General features: G+C 41.0%; 1 protein-coding gene across 5 annotated transcripts; it reads right to left on the bottom strand.

The window, feature by feature from the left end:
- Nucleotides 1–2,057: 2,057 nt before the first annotated feature.
- RPP40 (ribonuclease P/MRP subunit p40) lies at nt 2,058–18,710 on the bottom strand. Of its 5 annotated transcripts, none has more exons than XM_015854560.3 (8): nt 18,229–18,710; nt 10,910–11,054; nt 9,089–9,157; nt 8,203–8,298; nt 7,513–7,638; nt 4,527–4,725; nt 4,063–4,197; nt 2,058–2,411 (listed from the first exon to the last, which is right to left on the bottom strand). In XM_015854560.3, the coding sequence occupies exons 1-8, from the start codon at nt 18,307–18,309 to the stop codon at nt 2,213–2,215; spliced, it is 1,050 nt and encodes a 349-aa protein (XP_015710046.2). In that variant the 5' UTR covers nt 18,310–18,710; the 3' UTR covers nt 2,058–2,212. The 5 variants fall into 5 exon arrangements, 4 of the variants coding, with proteins under 4 accessions (XP_015710046.2, XP_015710047.1, XP_085396397.1 ...); XM_015854561.2 differs by lacking the exon at nt 18,229–18,710 and adding an exon at nt 11,159–11,357; XR_014943571.1 differs by lacking the exons at nt 4,527–4,725; nt 18,229–18,710 and adding an exon at nt 11,159–11,357.
- Between the last annotated feature and the right edge of the window lie 1,149 nt (nt 18,711–19,859).

Below are 19,859 nucleotides of genomic sequence, written 5' to 3'. Positions count from 1 at the left end.
GAGACTTTGTACTTTTACTTGAAACTAAGATACCTTCCATGTTCTCATTGGTATTTTTTCAATAATTCTCACCCCTGCTTTTTTTAGGGATATTCTGAAACTTTTGCTTGTCCTCCCACTGTGTCCGCAGCTGGAGGAGGACATGATTGGGCTAGCAATCAATCTTAGTAAACTGAACCCCAGCCTGGATTAAATCATTAAGCATCTGCTCTCAGGATACACATATGGGTCCCGATTGAGGAGTCCATGGGGGTGGGACTCCTGCTTTTAATTCTGGGGATGACCTCAGCCCCTTCCAATGTTTGGATATTGCAGCTGTTCCAAAGGCACTCTGTCTCAGCCAACAATTGGGTGGCTTGTTGGATGATGGCCTCCAAGGCCACTAAATGGTCTGCTATGGACACCAGTGTGTCATACTGGTGGGGAGGGGCTTGTTGTAGTATGAGGTCCCTCATTCCCATTGAAAACCTAACCAGGTCAGGACTCTCAGATGCATTATCATAAACTGCCTCCTTCATACTTAGTTCTCTGAAATATCTTTGGAGTTCTTCCATTGAGGTCCATGAACTGGTATTTATCCGTACATTACTTCTGTTCAACCATGTAATTCCACATGTTGCCATTACCCACTGAATTAAATAATGGTTTTCTTCATTATGTATTACTGTCACATTACAGCCTCTGTCTGAGGGCCAGATGTGTAGAAATGGATGCAAGTTTTGAAATCTTGGCCCCGTTAATCACCACACTTTCAGCCCCCTCATCCCATAATCTCAAAAGCCAGGTTGTTATGCTCTCTTGAGGTCTTTGTTTAAATTGTTGCAACAAATCCATTAAGTTCAGCAGCTGTGCATGGGCATGCTGTTACATGTAGTGCGTTGTGGGTAGCAGGCCACTCTTCAGGTGTCAACCATGCTGGTCTATCTTGGATTTTCTTTCTTTTTTGAGTTATTACTGGTCTTATTTCTAGAGGATCTGAGGCTTCCAGATCCTCTAGTTGGATTTTAGTCTGCTTGGCCTTCTTTTTGTTTTTGGATTCAACTAGGATCCAGAGATCTTGCTGATCCAAGTTCTTTTCTCCTTCTAATAATATGGATCTTAATTTCAAAAGGGAAGTTCCATTTGAAGGTGGAAGATTTTGCCCTGTCCAAGATGTAATTTCATTTTCCAGTTGCCTAATACAGGCTTTTAAAAGCTCATTTGCATCTTTTAATTCTTTCTACAAGGAATGATATGCATTAATAGTGAGTAGCAGTGGCCATGCCACAGCAGATGCTGCTACTACTCTTTCCTCAGTTGTCAAAAGATTTTATCCTAACTTATTTGAAAAGTCAGCCTCTTTTGAAGGGGATTTAATAATGGGACCATTGTCCCCTATAAGACCCCATTCTTCAGTAATTAATGCAGAACTTAGCCATGGGGAACACAGGAATCTCGTTGTTTCCCCCGGAAGTTCCTCTTTCAGTGTATTAGTGGTCCTGGTGACCATTCAAGTGCACTATTTTTTTAGATAATTCATTCTAAATAAGCACCTGTCTGGCTCATCAAATGTAATGCTACAACATGATGGAAAGTACAGCAATAATAGCAGAGTGACGTTATCCTAGGCTGCAGCAAATGAAGAGCAGCTCAAATGCAACAGCTGTGGACACAGAAATAAAGGAAAGAATCTGCTTACCTTCATAAGGCCTCAGATATGCAGGGATCTACAGCAAGGTAACCTTGCTTCCACTGCCAACACTTAAATGAGGTCTGGGAAAGAATGCATCCAGGCTCCATCCTTTCCAGTCACTCAGCTGCACTGCTTGCACCTGAGCTCCCCTGAGTTGGCCCTGCCTTCCCACCAGGTGCTCAGTCACTGGTTCAGGCCAGGACTTAGCATTTCTGCTATGCTAACAATCTTTAAAAATACTTACAAATGATGCTAGGATAAAAAGAAACAGCCTACAGTCAATGCCTGAGAACTTGCACACACACAAAATATTTTTCTTAAAGACAGAATTTTGAAGTCTTCCAGAACTAAGGACACTATATGGCAGCAAAGAAACAAAAATCCATTCCTTCTATTGCAGGTCATGTTTCAAGGGCTATACGCTACAGAAAAACACAAAGCCACTTAAGATTTAACTTATTATCTAATTATTTTTATAAAAACTATGTTTATCATACAGTATCCTGGGATTATTAGAATGCTTTTTCTGCAGACAGAGCATTACGGAGGACAATCATCATTAGTTCCTAAAGCCATCTGAAGCCAGTAGTCCAGATTTCTAAAAAGGACAAAATTGTACAAGTTCTCTCCTCCTTTGTGAAAACCGTGTTCATTCTCTCTCCAGGAAACAGGGCTGTCTGCAAAGCCATGCACAGTTAAGGTCAGCCACGGTGCCAGCTTTGGTTCACCAAAATAGCAACTGAAAGAAAGAAAACAAGGTTATCAATAAATACAATGAAATGAACAGAAAGTTCAGGTATACAAGGTCAAAAATTTAAGAAAAGCATTTTAATGAACATTTGTAATTAATGGGGTTTAGAACACCCTGCTGTAATACATACGTAAATCTGAAAATATTCTACCAGAATGACATTAGGAATTGAAATACGTTTGATTCTTGATTATTCCCACCATACTTATAGACGTGACAAAAAAAAAGTTATAGTTCCAAAATCACAAATGAGTTGTTCTGAATTTCCTACAGAACGCATCCGCTTTCAGACTGTATTACATTTACTAAGAACAGTCATCATTGGAGAAGAAAAGGCATAGGAGAAAGAAAGAGGCTGTGCTTGACACAAATGCTTCTACCATCAGAAAGGAAACAGATTACAAATAATCAAAGCTGGCATTATATACTGCTCTTAAGCAGAGGCCAAGGGTATTCATATTCTAACTCCATAAGACTAGTGAGGCTTTCTGCTACAGATCTGAAAATGCATAAAGAGGAATGATAACCACCCAGAAAAACCAACAGTAACATTGTCTTGAGCCAGTGCTACAACCACTAGTAGCCATGCACTTCAAGAATTCTCATACACATGCAGCAAGGAAGTTCCGGAATTCACTGTCAGTAGAGTTAATATACATTCCAGGCAGACACTGCACTAATCCAAGACACACCAGTATCAGGTAGATTGGCAGTGCATTAGAACCGCAGTTACACTGTTCATCACTACTCATATTACATGATTCATGTTGTAGCATGATTAAAATATACATAAAGTTAATTTAAGGGAATGTCAACAAAACCTTGAAGTGCCTTGCGTTGCTCTTTTTGGTGTCGCAAAGGGTTTTCAATCGTATTTCTTATCAATAGTTAAAAATACTACATCAGACATATTTCAAGGCGTTTGATGTTCACAGTCATGAAAACTGAAAAATGTAGGAGCTCAGCAGAGCCACTGTGCTTTAGAAATTAAGATATAAAAACACAGTCGTTACTAGAATGCAGGGCAGGGATTCACAGATTTGTATACATCAGGAAAGAGTCCAAAAACAACTACTGTTGTTATTGCCCTCTTCCAGTATCTTTATTGCCCTCTTCCAGTACCTGAAAGGTGCTTACAGTGAGAGTGGGGCAAGCCTCTTCTCACTAGTGACAAGTGACAGGTTGAGGGGAAATGGACTCAAGTTGCACCAGGGCAAGTTCAGGTTGGATATTAGGAAGCAGTTCTTTACAGAAAGGGTAGTTAAGTACTGGAATAGGCTCCCCAGGGAGGTGGTTGAATTGTCATCCCTGGATGTGTTTAAGAGCCATTTGAATGTGGTGCTCAGGCATATGATTTAGCAGAGGGATTTTAGAATTAGGGTATTATGGTTAGGCTGAGGTTGGACTTGATGATCTTCAAGATCTTTTCCAACCTGGGTAATTCTATGATTCTACTGCTTTTTCATACCAACATGAAGCTTCTACTTATTTCCCAATTAACACCTTCATTTTGCACTTTGTTATTTACTTTCAACAGCACTACTGAATATGTGTGTTTAATTTTTGAAATCATTTTGAGAAAGTCCAAAAAAAAACCCAACCCACTGAGCTCTAAGAACATCCTCCTGTAAGTCCTTACCACAGCTGCTCCAGTAACTGAATTATCTTCTCAGGAATTATGAAGCCTGTGATTGTGCACAAAAATGCCCGGTCCGCTATTGTGTTGGGCTGAGGACAGCAATAGGTTGATAAAAAACTAGAAGATACGTTGTCTCTGAAAAATAAAAAAGGAGAATAAATAAATCAATAAAATAAACATACTTTAAATCTTCCAGCTAAAGCTTTAACAATCAAAACTTGTACCAAAGAAGTATCTGTGTTGATTCCCAAATGATTAATGGACAAGTGACACTCAAATTGTCATGGGTATCTTCAAAATCACAGGTAAGTTAATCAGGACTTACAACAAGTACTTAAGTGAGTAATAGACACTCCACTGGCAGAAACATGCCCTTCTTAATCCTTACATAACTGTTCCTTAAATAAATTGTGGCTTTCCCTACTTATAATGTATTTTAAGATCAAACAAATTCCAATACTTACAGATTAACTTGATTCAAAACAGCACCTAGCCATTCAAACAGCTCCTCTGTACTGCAGGATTCTTCTGGCTTTCCTTGAAGTTCATTGCTTTGTAATGTTGGACACTGCAAGTCTCTTAATGTGCTGAATGTTACTTTTGGCTTTAGGGCCTGTATTTGGTTTTTCGGAAAGTATGACATCAATGTTGATCCCTCTGCACCTTAACAACACAACACCACAAAGGGTTGTTACAAAACTTATTACACAGAAGGAGCAATGAAGTTATGAAACTTTTGTATTTGCATTTAAAAGATGTAGAGAGTGGTGCTGAACTGCAACTAGAAGTGCTTATGTCCTTTTCTTTTGAAAAAGGCATAGGATTTTCAGCTTCCTTATCTTCTTTGAACTGAGAATTAGTGCAAAATCCAGCAACTCAGCACAGCTCAGTCACATTACTATTTTACTGATAAGTATAGAAATAGATGTGACAATAGAAAATACAAGCAAAATTAATTAGGCAAGTAATGAATTAATTCTTTACATGAATTAAAGGTGTCCTGAAAAGGAATTCACGAAAGGAAAGCTATTTGCCTATTAACTTACCCCCCAAAACAAAGTGTACTCACACTGTAAGCATACCCACACCTGTACACACGAGGCTAGGGATCATTTTGCCTTATGACTGTCCATATATAAATCCCCTATTTGCTCCTGCAGCTGTGCAAGCATCATGCATGCGCTATGTTATTAGGTCACCTCCAGCTCAGCATCTCTAGAAATTTCTCAGGCATTCAAGCATAAGAGGTAGCATACATAAGGTAGATGTAAATGGAGATTCTTCATCTCTAAAACCATTTAAATGAAATTTAGCTCCAAAGAATTTAGGCACTATTTCCTCCAAGAGCACAGAGCACCCAGAGGGATCCCAGCACCTCTAGTTCAGTAAGAACTGCCTCCTAGAGACAGCATGGCATCTAGAAGCAAAAACAGCTCTAATGGAATGAACTCCTGCAGCTCTCAGGAACACTTTACAAAAAGTTATAGTCTCATAAATTCTCCTGGAACACAACTTTACAAGCGTCAAAAGTGTCCCTTCTCAGTTTCCTAAAAGGCACTCAAGTCTTTTACTCAGCATGCCCAGGCAGTGAGGCTTTTAGTTTTCTCAGCAGAGAACAACACATAAGGATCATTCCAGGAGATTTGATCCCATCATTAAAGACCATATACTTGATGTTCTTAGTGCAGTGGAAAACTTGATCTAGGAGCCAGGGAGGACAGGACACAGAACAGGACACAGTTAACTATGATTACAGCATCTGTGGCCCACTATCAAGAATTCTGGACCACTTAAGCTCCATCAGCCACATCTAATGTCCAACGGCAATCACTTGGAGGAGGAGGGCTAAACTGACCCTTTTTAATCATCCTGCACAAATGGCTGTCCAAGTGCAGAAGGGCACACATGACAGATACTGAACTTCTGTTAGCTTGTAATATTTACATAAATATGTACGTGTATTCATGTTTGAAGTGCATCAGGACAATCCTCCTTCAGTCTATTCTGCCCTTAAGTACTTGTTATACTAACAGGCTCAAAGAATACTTAATATTGCCTGAGAATTCTTGATTAAACAAAAATTGAGATATTTTAAATGACCCCTCAAAGTACAAACTTCAGCCTTAGTCCTAACTTCAGGAAATCTCCAAGGTTACAGCCAAGACTCTAACAGAACAGCTCCTCTAGCTACAACAGCTTTCCGTGCCCACAACAACCAGCTGCTTTGTCAAAGTTCTCTTGGAGTCCAGTGAATTTCAGCCAGTAAATATTTAAAATTGCCATAGAAATTACAGCAGTAGAACAGAGATGAAAAGATGGCTCTGATTCAGTCATTAAAGACACCAGACACTCTGTATTCCTTCTTTCTGTTCCTCTGAGTACCAGAACCAGGAAATGGGGATTGGGGGGTGGGGGTGGGAAGAAATCAAATATATTGATAGGAAAACTGAAAACCCTACTTTTGGAAAGTGATCGGAATGTTTAGAGGCCTCCAGCAGTGCTGGCCATGGCAAGAAGCACCAGTGTTCAGCAGGAAGGCTGCAAACACAATGCGCACGGAGGACAAGGACACTCCCAAGAAAATACAGCCCTCTTTTCCCCCTTCCAGCAGAATTCACACAATGAGGGTTTTATTTTTGTCAGTACAAAGGAAGAGTCTTCTTATGCTACAAGCTTGATTCTTGCACAGAACAATCAACATTGTTCTGTGCAAGAATCAAGTTTGTAGCATAAGAAGATGATCAACCTGACTATAGTTTTTTTTGCCATAAGAACTGAAGAAAAGGGATACTGTTCTTCCTGAATGCTGCTACACAGGCAGCAATAAATGTAAGAAGCATACCGGCCCTAACAGCATTTTGCTCTCTGCCCGGAGTCAATAAATCCAAGCAAGCTGAGCCTGAAGATCTGCCACCTTAGCTGAATTTATGTCACCACTTATGACAGCAGGAGTCTTCACCGTGACTCTTTCCTGAAGATGACAAGGACAGAAACTGCAAGCCTTAAACAACTTATGTCATGACAAACAAGGACAAATCCATGTAACACAGTTCGTATTAAAAAGGGTGAGGAAAGCTGAAGGACTATTAAGTGAAACATGGGGCAGAGCTGAAGGAGCTTGAAAGCAGCTTTGATTTCTCACATCAGTAAAACTCAGACTTTAAGAGTCCAGAATCACTAAGAATGTAAAGAGCAGATGGGGAAAACACGCTCGAAGACCCCTCTGACATCTCACTAGCGTGAGAATTCTAAGTGACTTCAAGCAGATCACATTGAAAGCTACAGTTCTGATAAGGCATGGTTCCTGTGTTTTTTGTCAATGCAAATGCTGCACGCACAAAAAGAACTGTACTGAGGAAATACAATTGGACAATACTGGAGAAAAGCTAAACTACAAATATGTGGACATCACGTCACTTCCATTTTAGTTTTACATTCAGTTCTTATTACCTGAATTATACCAAGCCAGTAAGAAATCAAATTCTAAAGGCTTCTTTTCCTTCAAGGCCCAAAGCACCCTCTTATGTTTCTTTCCATCAGGGTGGAAGTTGGAATCGGTCAAGTCAATAGTTATAACTGCAAAAATGTACAAAAGCTTTTTTAATTCTATAGACTACATTTAACACCAAAATTAAGAATTAAAAGAACACAAAGAAACCAAAGAGCATTAGAATACCTTTTCATATGTTCAGCATCTTTACAAACTATTTGGCTATGCAAATATGACTCCCCCATTACGTAAATAATCTCCTCCTGTCATCTTTATTTTGAGTTAATACGGAACAGTTTCCTAGTGATGGCAACAACAAAATCCCAATACAGGGCTTCCTGTGTTCCAGTTTCTGCCCATCACCCCTTGTTTTACTGCTGTACACCACCTAAAAAGAGTCCACCCTCATCAATTCGACTCTCATACTTTAGGTATCTATAAAAAGCAGTGAGATCCCCACTCAGCCTTCTCTTCCCCAGACTGAAGAGTCCCAGGACTCTCAGCCTTTCCTCTTAAATCAGAAGACACAGATACCTCACAAATAATAATTTCTAAGGAAAGGTAAGTTTCAGTGTTGCTGTTTTGACATCCTAACAAGGCATTTCACCAACAGATCTGAAGTAAGCACTGTTAATATCGATTACACTTACTGTATCTCATTGGTTTTTTACCAGAATACCGAGAAGGGCGGCCTTGCAGTCCAAGTTCCTCATAAGTATCTTTATCTACTGACAGAATTAGTTTTCCTAGAAACAAAACAAACTTTAAATGATTTTTCAGCTTAGTTCCCTTGCAAGTCTTCTGAGAACCACATACTTTATACGTTAACTTTGAATCACTGGGTATTGCTAACGTAATCCAGACTCTTTAGTACCAGATCTGATCCAGACATTTAAATTCAATTGTTCTTTATTATCCTACAGGTCTTATGAATTTGAATGAGAGAAGTGAAATAATGTTGCTGATTTAGGCACAATTTGTTTGTTTGTTTGACTGTACTATGGGAGTGTTTCACTCAATCCTTCCTCTGCTTGACCCCCACATTTGTGGTGTCATTGGCTGAACACAGAGCTACACTTGGGACCTGATTCTGTAAACATCCCTTCATGCTCTGCTCAATTAAACACACAAAAGCATTACCTCCAGCTCCCATGGGACTGCTCTCACCGAGTGAAACACGCTTATTAGCAATGAGCAGATAATGCTCAGGAGCAGCTCCACTCCCCGGCTCACAAGCCAAATCTGGCAGCTGCCACTTGGTACACAATTTCACACAAAAGATTGATACCACAGTATTTAATTCTACTATAACATACATAACAGTATAATACAGAATACACTGGTATTCTCTCCTGGTACAAATTGTATCTTTAAGACCAGTATGAAACAAGAAGTCAGAATGCAGCTCATTGAGAAAAATAATCATACGTAGCAACTTCTGCCAGGTGAAGCACTGACATCTAATACTATCAATAAGCAACACTGATTTTGGAAATCATAATCAATGTACATATCATAAAAATCAAAAGAACATACCAGTTGGTAGTAAAGCTGCAGTATTATCTTGATCAATTCTGGTGTTATAGGTAAGTGCATAGCATGAACCTTTAATGGTAAAGCAGAAAATGCTGAGATTATACAGCCTCTGGAGAAAGATGCAACAAACAGGAAACGTTCACTTCAAGATAATCAAGCATGCACCAAATCTTTTGAATTACTTTTAATTCTTGTGTTGTCACTAGGTAAGTTTCTTCCACCTTCTTGAACAAAATGCCTACTATTAGTTTTATAAAGTTTACAATGTACTCATAATATAGGTAATGTTATCAATATACCACAATCCAGACATATATTACTTCCATGTGCAAGCTTTTCCACTTAGGAAATGGAAGAAACTGTACATAGAATTGAGTTGGAAGGGACCTTTAATGGTCACGTAGTCCAGCTCCCTTGCAATAAACAGAGACACCCACAGCTACATCAGGTTGTTCAGAGCACTGTCCAGCCTGACCTTGAGTGTCTCCATGGATGTGGCTTCCAGACCTCTCTGTGCAATCCATGGCAGTGGCCCACCACCCCTTATTGTAAAAAGCTTCTTCCCTTCGTCCAATCTAAATCTCCCCTCTTTCAGTATGACACCATTTTCTTTTGTCCTGTCTAAACAAACCTAGCTAAAGTGTCTGCCCGCTTCTTTCTTACAGCCCTCCTTTAGGTATTGAAAGGCCACTATCAGGTCTCCCCAGAGCCTTCACTTCTCCAGGCTGAACAGCCCCAGCTCTCTCAGCCTGTCCTTGTAGGTGTTTCAGCTTCTGAATAATTTTTGTGGCTCTCCTCTGGATATGCTCTAACAGGTCCACATCTCTCCTAAACCAAGGATTTCATACCTGGATGCAGTACCCCAGATGATGTATCACCAATACAGAGTAGAAGGGAAGGATCACCTCCCTCAACCTGCTGGCTACACTTCTTTTGATACAGCTCAGGACACAGCTGGCTTTCTGGGCTGTGAGGGCACACTGCTGGCTCATGACTAAGTTATCATCCATCAGTATCCCCAAGTCCTTTTCAGCAGGGCTGTTCTCCATCCTTTCATCCCCCAACTGACAGCAGGGGTTGCCATGAACCAGGAGCAGGACCTTGCACTTGAACGTGTTGAACCTCATGAGGTTCTCCCAGGCTCACTGCTCAAGCCTGCCCAGATCTCTCAGGAAGGCATCCCATCCCTCAGATGTGTTGAACACACTGTATAGCTTCCTGTCATCTGCAAACCTGTCACTGGTGCACATGATCCCACTGTTGATGCCACTGATGAAGATACTAAAGAGCACTGGTCCTAGCACTGACATCACTCATCAGTGATCTCCATCTGGACACTGAGCCATTGACTATCACTCTCTGTGTATGACCTGGCAACCAGTTTCTTGTCTGTTGAACAGCCCACCCATCAAATCATAGAATCATAGAATTGCTCAGGTTGGAAGAGACCTTAAAGATCATCAAGTCCAACCACAACCTGACCACACTACCCTAACTAACAACCCTCTGCTCAATCATAGCCCTGAGAAAGGAGGTGATTTCTGCATAAGGTGGAGAAAATGAGAGGTGAGACTACATATAGGAGCCCTCCTGTCAGCTGGCATGCAGGGTTTAGATGGAATGGGGAAAACAGAGAGGGGGAGCAACCATAAGTTCTGGACCCATTGCTTCTATGTAAAGTAGGAAAATGTATAAAGCAGATAAAAAAATGCATAGATTTTATTAGCACACTTTTTTCCCTTTCTTTAAAACAGCATAAACAGAGGCAAGTTAACGTTGCTGTTATGCAAGATCCCCTTTGTGTGTGCCACACACCCTTACCTCTCCTCACAAAGCAGTCAATGAATTCTTGAGCGACCAGCTGATGGACGGCCAAGCTCCTCACCAGGTAATACTCCCCGACGTCTGCTATGGTGTTTTTCAGCACTTCGGGCAGCACGCCGCACTCGGGGATCAGCACAGACACCTGCCGGGCACAGATACGGAAATCAAAGCGTATCCGAAACGCATAAGCCATATCCCCCCCAGCTCCTCCATTCCCCCCAAGGCACCGCCGCCTTCCTCACTCACGCGGTAGTTGTAAGCGTGTTCCCGCACATGCACCGCGTGTCGGGAGCGCTCATGCCGCACGTGTCCCTTCTCGCACACCAGCAGGTGCCGGGGGGGCTGCTGTAGGGTCCGGAACGGCATCGACATCCTTCAATGCAACCTCATACACAAGAACGACCACAGCACAGCGCAGATGCAAAGCGTGGGACAGCCCTGGCGTGACGTTACTTCCGACAGCGCGCTGCTTCCGCGTAGTCGGACCCCGAGCATGCGCTACGGCCACCCCATAGATCCCGCACAGATATACCGAGTACGTGAGCACCCGCTGAGCATGTGAGATATCAGATACAACGCAGTATCTGCTCGCTGTCTGATGAATCATAGCTCCTGAGGAGCTACCAGTTCAGTGCTTCTGGCTTGTTGTGCTGGCTCAGACCCACTTGTTTTTGGGTTCGTGCCTTCCTGGTGCTTGCTAATAAAGTAACTCGAGGATGGTGCTGCTCATGCACACATGATGAGATCCCTGTCTAACATTGGTTGAGGAGGTCTGGAATCTGCGCTTACACTGCCTGTATAAATTGGATTGTTAGGAATCAAGGATGGCGATGTAATCATAGCGGTCTTCTAATTTAAAGCATGCAAAAATGAATGGGGAAAGCACTGCTTGATGGATGTCAGTTATTACCATACCCACAGGCAGAAGCAGACAAGCATTACTCTCTGATGATCAGGAAGCCTGTTCTGCTAATGGGGTGAAAAGTTCAAGCCTCTGATCAATAAACCCAGACAGCCAGAGAGGAAATTCAGCCATATTCAAGGCAGCCTGTGGAGCTTGGGTTTGTTTTGATGGCTTGTTGGTTTTTTTGCCTGCTTTTTTTTGTTTGTTTTTCATGAGCTTCTCTCACAAAAGTAATTTATGTTTTCTGCTAGGGATACAAATGGGTTAGAAAAGAAATGTGGAAAAAATACGCTGTGGAAAGAGCAAGAGAATCAAGATTCATGGCTGCATATTCAAGGGAGTTCAGTCAGTATTTGGGGGGTTTTGGCAGCCGTGTACTGCACTGCAGTTCAGTAGAGCATCAAAGGATTTACACCATTGTTCAGTTAGTTTGGTTCATAAGTCAGGCAATTCATTTTAACCTACCTTTACTCTTTTATGTCAGCTGTCCTACCATGGGGTATGTCTGCTTTAGAGAACCCCAAGAAGACACTGAACTACATTAAAAAAGACATGTAGTGGTTCAGTAGTCTGAGCTGTAACATAGAATCATAGAATCATAGAATTACCCAGGTTGGAAAAGACCTTGAAGATCATCAGGTCCAACTGCAGCCTAACCAGTACCCTAACTCTAACAACCCTCTGCTAAATCATATCCCTGAGCACCACATCCAAACAGCTCTTAAACACATCCAGGGATGGCGATTCAACCACCTCCCTGGGGAGCCTATTCCAGTACCTAACTACCCTTTCTGTAAAGAAGTTCTTCCTAATATCCAACCTAAACTTGCCCTGGTGCAACTTGAGGCCATTTCCCCCTGTCCTGTTACCTGTCACCAGTGAGAAGAGACTTGCCCCACTCTCGCTGTAATGCATGCAGGATTTCCCTCCTTAAATACTGAGCTAGATACCTGTATACTAATTGTTGGTACATGCTGTCATTTTTATAGTGATGATTACAGTTTTGTGAGTAATTAGGTGTATGGTTTCTCCATATTGTTTTTTTAGGGAAAGATATTCTGAACTTGAAATACTTTAAATTCTTTGGCCGCAGAGAAGCTATCACAATTTTTGTAGGGATTTAAACCTGTATCAGGGCAATGCAGTTTTATTGCAATTCAGCTTCAGAGACTTACAGCCTGTAGCCAGGAGGAGGAAAGAAGTGCCTCAGGCAACCTCTTGTAATAGCCTCGGGTAGGGAAGGGTCTCTAAGACAGTTCCTTGAACTAGTGAAAAATTGATTCAATTTCTGTATGAAACAACTGAGATTGGAAAGGAAGGCCTGATTCACATGATGTACAGTATCTCTAATTGTGAAGTCCAGGTATTTCTTTTATGTATCTCTTAATTACTGAAGGGCAGCCTTAACTCTTTCTTTCAGGTGGGTATTCTGTGATTTACGTGACTAAATGACCGAGACTTTAATCAAATCAAATCTTAACACGTATTTGTCACATCTTTATTTTTAATTTGGTTTGTGTCTTTAAAAGGAATCAAGTTATTTTTCTTTCTTCAATATTGTTGACTACCAGAGAGAAGGAAGGAAGCCGTCCTTTGAACCTTTTAACCTTGGCTATCGTAATTAGTAATTTGTAAAACAGAAACAATTATCTCTAGTGTCTTGTTTATCTGAAATCATACTAATGTGTATAAGACTGAAAAATGGCACTTCGCTTGACCCTTGTCAGCTGCTTTTTTCATTGAGGAAAGTGGAAAGATGGTGAAGAGCTTGATAGTTAGTTAGCTTTATATCCTGTTTTTACACGCTCAGAGCAGCGATGGGTTGTAAAAATGATCCCACTCAGCCTTGTTTTTCTAGGAGCTTACAAACAAAGCTTCTGCCAAGCTACTCCCCAAAGCTGCTTTTCAAGCCAGGAAGAAAGAATGGTGAGTGTTAGCTATGGACGGAGCTGCATGTTTTAGTTTAAATGCAGTTAAAACAAAACAAACCAAGATACAAACAAACAAACTCCACACAAGGGATGTTTCTTTTATAGTTAAAAACAAAATCAACCCTCTATGATCTGGGAAACTCACTCATTCTTGTGATGCATGAGTGGGAGAAGAAAAGGGAAACATCATTCACCAGACAGGGCTCCAGGGAGCAGGAGTGGTTTTGGTCTTCAAGTAGTCACCTCTGTTTGCCTTTTAAGGGCCGGAATTTGGCTGAGCCCTACATGGTGATGGGGGATTTTCCTGACTTTGTGTCTCCCTTTAAGCAGAGACATATTTAAACATATTTTCTAAACCTATTATTGTGCACTCCTTTGTATGTTGATGCACGTTGTTAACAAACCTTCTGATTGTGAGACCATTGGAATTTTTGCCTGATGAACTGTTTCTCTTGCATTCCCAAATCACAAAGGTCCCATGCTGCACTTCTCACTGCTGCATGTTTGTGCAGCTCTGTGCTTTCACCAAGGATGAGCAGCAGAGCTCAATAGTGAAAGCTTAGTGCAGTAACTTCAACCATCCTTTTTCAAGGCAATTCCAAAATCACGCGGTTGCCTATTTCAAGCTATGAAGTTAAGCAACCAAAACTGTGTAATAACTTAAAATAACCTAAGATTAAAAAGAAAGCATCATGTTCCCAGGCAGGAGTTGTTCCCTCAGGAGGATTCAGGTATCAAAGTGGTATTATCAGAAGTGAAGTTTAAATTTGAAGTTGCACTTTTTATCTATCTTGTGACACTCAAATTTGACTGTAGAAATAGATAAAAATGGTAATACTGGATACACAAGTTAAGAACAGTGTTTTTTTCACATATGTCCCTGTTTCATCACATTTATTTTAAAGTAAATCTTCTCTTTTCTCATTTCAGTCAACTCACTATTAGAATTATGGATGCCAGAGTTCTTCTGAGACATATATTTCATTGTATTTACAATTATAGACATGAAGTTCAATAGCCTACTTGCATTATACATTTCAAAGATATGATGTCATTGCTTCAGATACTTCTCACTTAAACACTTTTACAAATACTATTCTCCGTTAGTGGGCTGTCCTTATCATTCCATTTTTGATACATTTTTAACATTCAGACTACACTGTAGTCCTTCCTAAGCCTTATTTCTGCTCTGGGATCTAAGCGTAAAACAGGACCTTTTCACAAGCTGCCCTGTATTCAGCATGTATATTTTTCTGTCATTTGGAAAGTACTTTTCAAAAACCTCACTGAGACTTAAATGAGGATGAAGGCTTTCAAGTTTAGCCTCCTATCTTTAAGAAGTCTAAGCTTTCGCAAAATTCTTGACATCCATGTTCAAATAACCCCGTAAACACCTATTCATGATGCGCATTTATTACCAGGCTTTGAAACACTTCTCTCCAGTCACCTGGAAGCTCTGTTATGAGAAATGGGCTTTACATGGAACTGATCATAAAATCACAGAGTTAAAGAATGGCTTGGGTTGGAAGGGACCTCAAGGATCATCAAGCTCCAACCCCCCCTGCCGCATGCAGGCCAGCACCCTCCACATCTAATATTAGATGATATTATCTGTTCTGGTCTTCATCATTTTTAAGACTGGAGGTCTCCCAAGCATTTATCCATTATTTTTCCTGGATAAACTGTTTGAGAACAAAACTAATCAAAAGTTTTGCCTCTACAGGTCATCTTTTTATCTGAGATCTGAGAGCTTCTGCATCTTTTAGTACACAAGCCATTCACAGCAAAACAGTTGTTATTTGCCACGGCGGGAGGAAAAATTCTGTAGAGCCAAAGTCTTTATATTCTGCCTGCTAGCGGTTTGTGTCTGGCTGAAGTTCCTGCCAATACCGCTGTTCTTGCTTCTGGCCAAATGTGTGAGGAAACAGGCAGTTTTAAACAAAAGTCTGGCAGTTTTAGACAAAAAAAATCCAGGCAAGAAACTGCATCGTCCATTCAATCAATGAAGCAGCAAAAATCACATCAGTGTGAAGATACAGAACTTCAAATAAGCTTCTGAACTGCACTGTTTGCTTGGAGGATTATTGCTCTCTGCAAAACATACTGAAAGGTCACCACCTCACTGCTATTGTCCACTGCATTTAAATGTGAAAAACAAAGCCGCTTGCACCTTGGCACAGTTCAGTGCCAATACTTTATGGATCTTCCTGTTCTGTAACATGAGTCAAGAAATGATGACTAAATGGGTTCAGTCATAAACCATAATGAAATCACACCCACTAAACATATGGCAGGAATGACAGAATGTTACATAGAGTCGTTAGTCTTCCAATTTGAAAAGAAGACAAGGCTCCACAGTTAAACAAAAATACTCTGAATTTGGCCAAGATAAACCTTTTGTTAGCAGACAGAGAGGGACTTGTCTTGGGAAACAGATGTATCCTTCTCGAGGCAGGGGTAAGAAATTTCATTTATTTCTTCGGTTGGAGTAATAAGTAGAAAATGGCATACAAAAATTAAGTGAAAATAAGTAGAATCTTTGGGACAATGGATAAAAAAAGGAAAACTCAGAGAGAAAATTACTCTTGAAATAGGCCTTTGAAAGAGAAAGCCTAGAAGTCATTTAATTTAATCACTGAAACCTTTCAATATTCAGAAGGAAAATGAATCAGTGGCTCTTCAAGATTTACTCTGTTCGTTAGTTCATTCTTCCTCTTTGGTCATTAAGCTGCTTCTCTCTGTGACTCCAGCCTGATTACTAAAATCACTCCATGAGATAATTAAGGGCTCCACATTTTGGTTCTCTAAGATTAACCTGGCTACTCTTGATCTCAATGAGTTATCCTTAGCTCTGCAAGTAAGTTTGAAAAGATTTGGCTAGGACTGCTTGTATAATTAGGAAGTAGCAGCACAAGGGGGAGGCATTAGCTACTAGAAATCAATTAGTAATTGAGACTCCACACTTTGTGATCTACTTAAAAGATTCTTGGTTATATTCTGCACTCTGTTACTGCAGTGTAAGCTGGGAATTACTCCCTTACCATCAGCTGAGATACAGATGGTATGAAGCAACATTTCCAGTGTGAATGGACACTGACCAACTGGTGTTGTAAACAGGATAACCTGGAACAGTAAAACCTTTCACTTTAACTGTGCTCATACGTGTCTGTTGTTTGTGTAGGAGACAGAACAGGGTGTGAATGGCAACACTTCCCATTCCTAGACAACCCTTTCAAAAAAGAAGCATCTTCTTTCAAAGGAATTGCTTTTTGAGCTCCTTACAGCGTATCGGCTGCTTGAAACATTTTCAAACCAAAGTTAATTTGAGCCCTTCTGCCTCACCAAGCAAAAAGATAAACAATTCAATTTTGGCACCATTAGGTTGCATTTACAATCTATCATCCTCACATTACAGACACCAGAAATGAGGTACTGAATCACTGAAGTAGCTGCCTTTAAATGCCTCATCAGTTTGGGAGTGAAAAGAAACGAGAGACATGTGGGATTCATCTTTTTTTTGTTTTAGTTGGATATGGAAATGGAGGCAGAAGCTACAGCAGATTAGTAGTCCAGATACCAGGAAAGGCAGCATATTTAGCTGAATTTATTCTTAAATATTTACTGTATGATAATCTGAAGTGTCTACTATGTACAGATGGCTCATAAATGGAAACTACCGTGAATTATGCCAAACATGTACAGGGAACAAGGAGCCTCGAGCAACTTCATTACGGCTGCAACCTCCATTCATGTAGACATGAACTGTGAGAATATTTTTGGTAAGCTTTAATCTCCCATCCTATACTCCTTACTCCATGTAAGTACTATGTACACAACAGTTTGCAGTACAAGTTTTAAATGTAAGATGGGTGTTGTTCAGCACGAACTTTGGCTATGATACTGGGAATTGCCACTGAAAGAAAGCAGCTTCATAAATTGTAGTCATTTTCTTACATTAAAAAGTGATCAAGGCACTTGCTTTGTTTTAAAGAATAACAAGTTCCTCATCTATTATAGATAGATAATCAACCACACCACTAGGTGGGGCTTCTTTTCTGCCTTTCCTACTGGAGGTGATGGAACTGCGGGACTTAATTCAGATTAATATGTATGATCTACTGCGTTATTAGTCAATGAAATACAAAGCTCTGTACTGTGTTACAGACACCTGCTTGCTGGTATGTATTTGCATCAACTTAAAACAATCCCACTGTAAGCCATAAGAATAAAAATGGCCGTGAAATAAAGTACCTCTCTTACAAGATCTCCTACGAGATGCCTGTTCTTCCTTCTAACACACTTCAGTGCATAACTAACCCTAACTGAGGAAATGCAGACTCAGGGTTGTATTTACTCCTTGTTCTGCAGTTTGGAAAACGACACATGCAAACGAACAACTTTTAACATTGGATCTATGCAGCCTATTCAGGTCTATACAGTGTTTCAAGAGAGGTGAAAGAAACAGCTGATGCGCTACTTACGTAGGAAGCTGTGACTGCCCGGCCCTGCCCTTCTGACCAGATACCAGCTCTGACGTCCCAGCAGAGTCCAAGCGAGTTCATGTCTCTGTTGATTTTGGGTGAGGTACGGGCCTTCTCCTTGCGGCAAACACAAAAACACAAAACAGAAACCGTATGGGTGCAAGTTCACATAGAACGCCCTTTATATAAGAACTACTCTGTGTAAGATGGAGCTCTATTCGCACTGAAGCCCAGTGCAATACAATGTCATATAACATGGTTGAATTTGATCCACATCAGCACACTTACTGAGGATGCTTGCCATCGATGCATCCAGATCACTGACAGCAAGCTCAACTGTTATAGATGGGAAGAAGAAGATGAGTTTTGAAGTGAAGGAAGCTGGGAAGAAGAAGATGACTTTTGAAGTGAAGGAAGAAGATAGTTCAGAACTAACAGTGCTAGAATTTGGGAAAAGATGTTATTAATGTAGTGTACAAACTGTGATGATCCCTGCGTATCTATCAATCCCGGTAAATTGTTCAATGTCACTCAGTAGTTATGAGTCACTCAGTTTTTCTGTAGCAATAACAGGAGATTTTCTTAGTGGAAACTTGAGTGGGAAGTTGAAGAGAGATGGTATATTTGAACAAGATACATTCTGTGTAGTGGGGAACTTTCTGCCTGGACGGACAGGAAAACCTAGTTCTGGTCTTGAAGGTTTGAAGTTAACATCAGAATTGCATAAAAAGAAATGATGGAAAGTGTATGAACAGTCTTTGGGATTAAATTGTGTGTCTGCGTTGAATCAACAGAATCCTCCTGTTACATGACCCTGGGTGTCCCCAGACTAATATTTTCATGTTCATTTTGTGTCCAGCGATGACTATTGATCCAAGGAGCTCAGTGAATGTATTAAATTGCACATCAAACACACCTCCCTCCCTGCAGTGTATGTCATAAAGATTTATCCAATTTCAGATCACACTCACTAATACGAGCCGATGACTAACTCTAAAAATCTGGTACTCCTCCTTGTGTGCTGCTGCCTCTTTTCAATTCTTTTCATGCAGGATGGGTTGTCTGAACTGCTTTTTCTAAACTTCTGTGAACAGTAGTCCTTCCTGCAGGCCTACTTCCCAGACTTGCACAGCATACAAGGAATGTACATTAACACCAGAGGAGCAGACCCACCAGGAGCTGGCAGTGCTCAGAGGGCCTCTGATAGGACATGAGAGGTTAAACTCTGTTAAACTTCTGTTAAACTTCTGTTAAACTCTTCAAAAGGGCTGACAATAGCAGGACACGGGGAAATGGTTTTAAGTTGAAAGAGGGAAGATTTAAGTTGGATGTTAGGGGGAAGTTCTTCACTAGGAGAGTGGTTAGGCCCTGGAACAGGCTGCCCAGGGAGGTTGTGGATGCCCTGTCCTTGGAGGTGTTCAAGACCAGGTTGGACGGGGCCCTGGGCAACCTGATCTAGTAAAGGTGTATGTTTGGTGGCCCTGCCAGGCAGGGGGGTTGGAACTACAGGATCCTTGAGGTCCCTTCCAACCCGGGTCATTCTGTGATTCTGTGAGAGACCAGTAGCGATGGCGGCCATTGCCTACAGGGCCCTTGGGAGCACTGGGCCAGGGTGGGCAGCCAGAACTGCT

This window comes from Coturnix japonica, chromosome 2 (genome assembly GCF_054131305.1).
Source record: "Coturnix japonica strain WE chromosome 2, WE-NBRP24, whole genome shotgun sequence".
Classification (NCBI taxonomy): domain Eukaryota; kingdom Metazoa; phylum Chordata; class Aves; order Galliformes; family Phasianidae; genus Coturnix; species Coturnix japonica.
Note: the sequence above shows the minus strand (reverse complement) of the source record. Positions and strands in the feature narration are given on the sequence as shown.

Bases quoted from the DNA above. Each gene is read 5' to 3' on its own strand.
- RPP40 (XM_015854561.2), bottom strand. From the start codon at position 11,284: ATGTCGATGCCGTTCCGGACCCTACAGCAGCCCCCCCGGCACCTGCTG. The intron at 7,639-8,202 runs GTAAGTGTAATC...ACATTTTTGCAG, and splicing joins TAAAAAACCAATGAGATACA to TTATAACTATTGACTTGACC. The intron at 4,198-4,526 runs GTAAGTATTGGA...TTTATTTTTCAG, and splicing joins GTTTTGAATCAAGTTAATCT to AGACAACGTATCTTCTAGTT.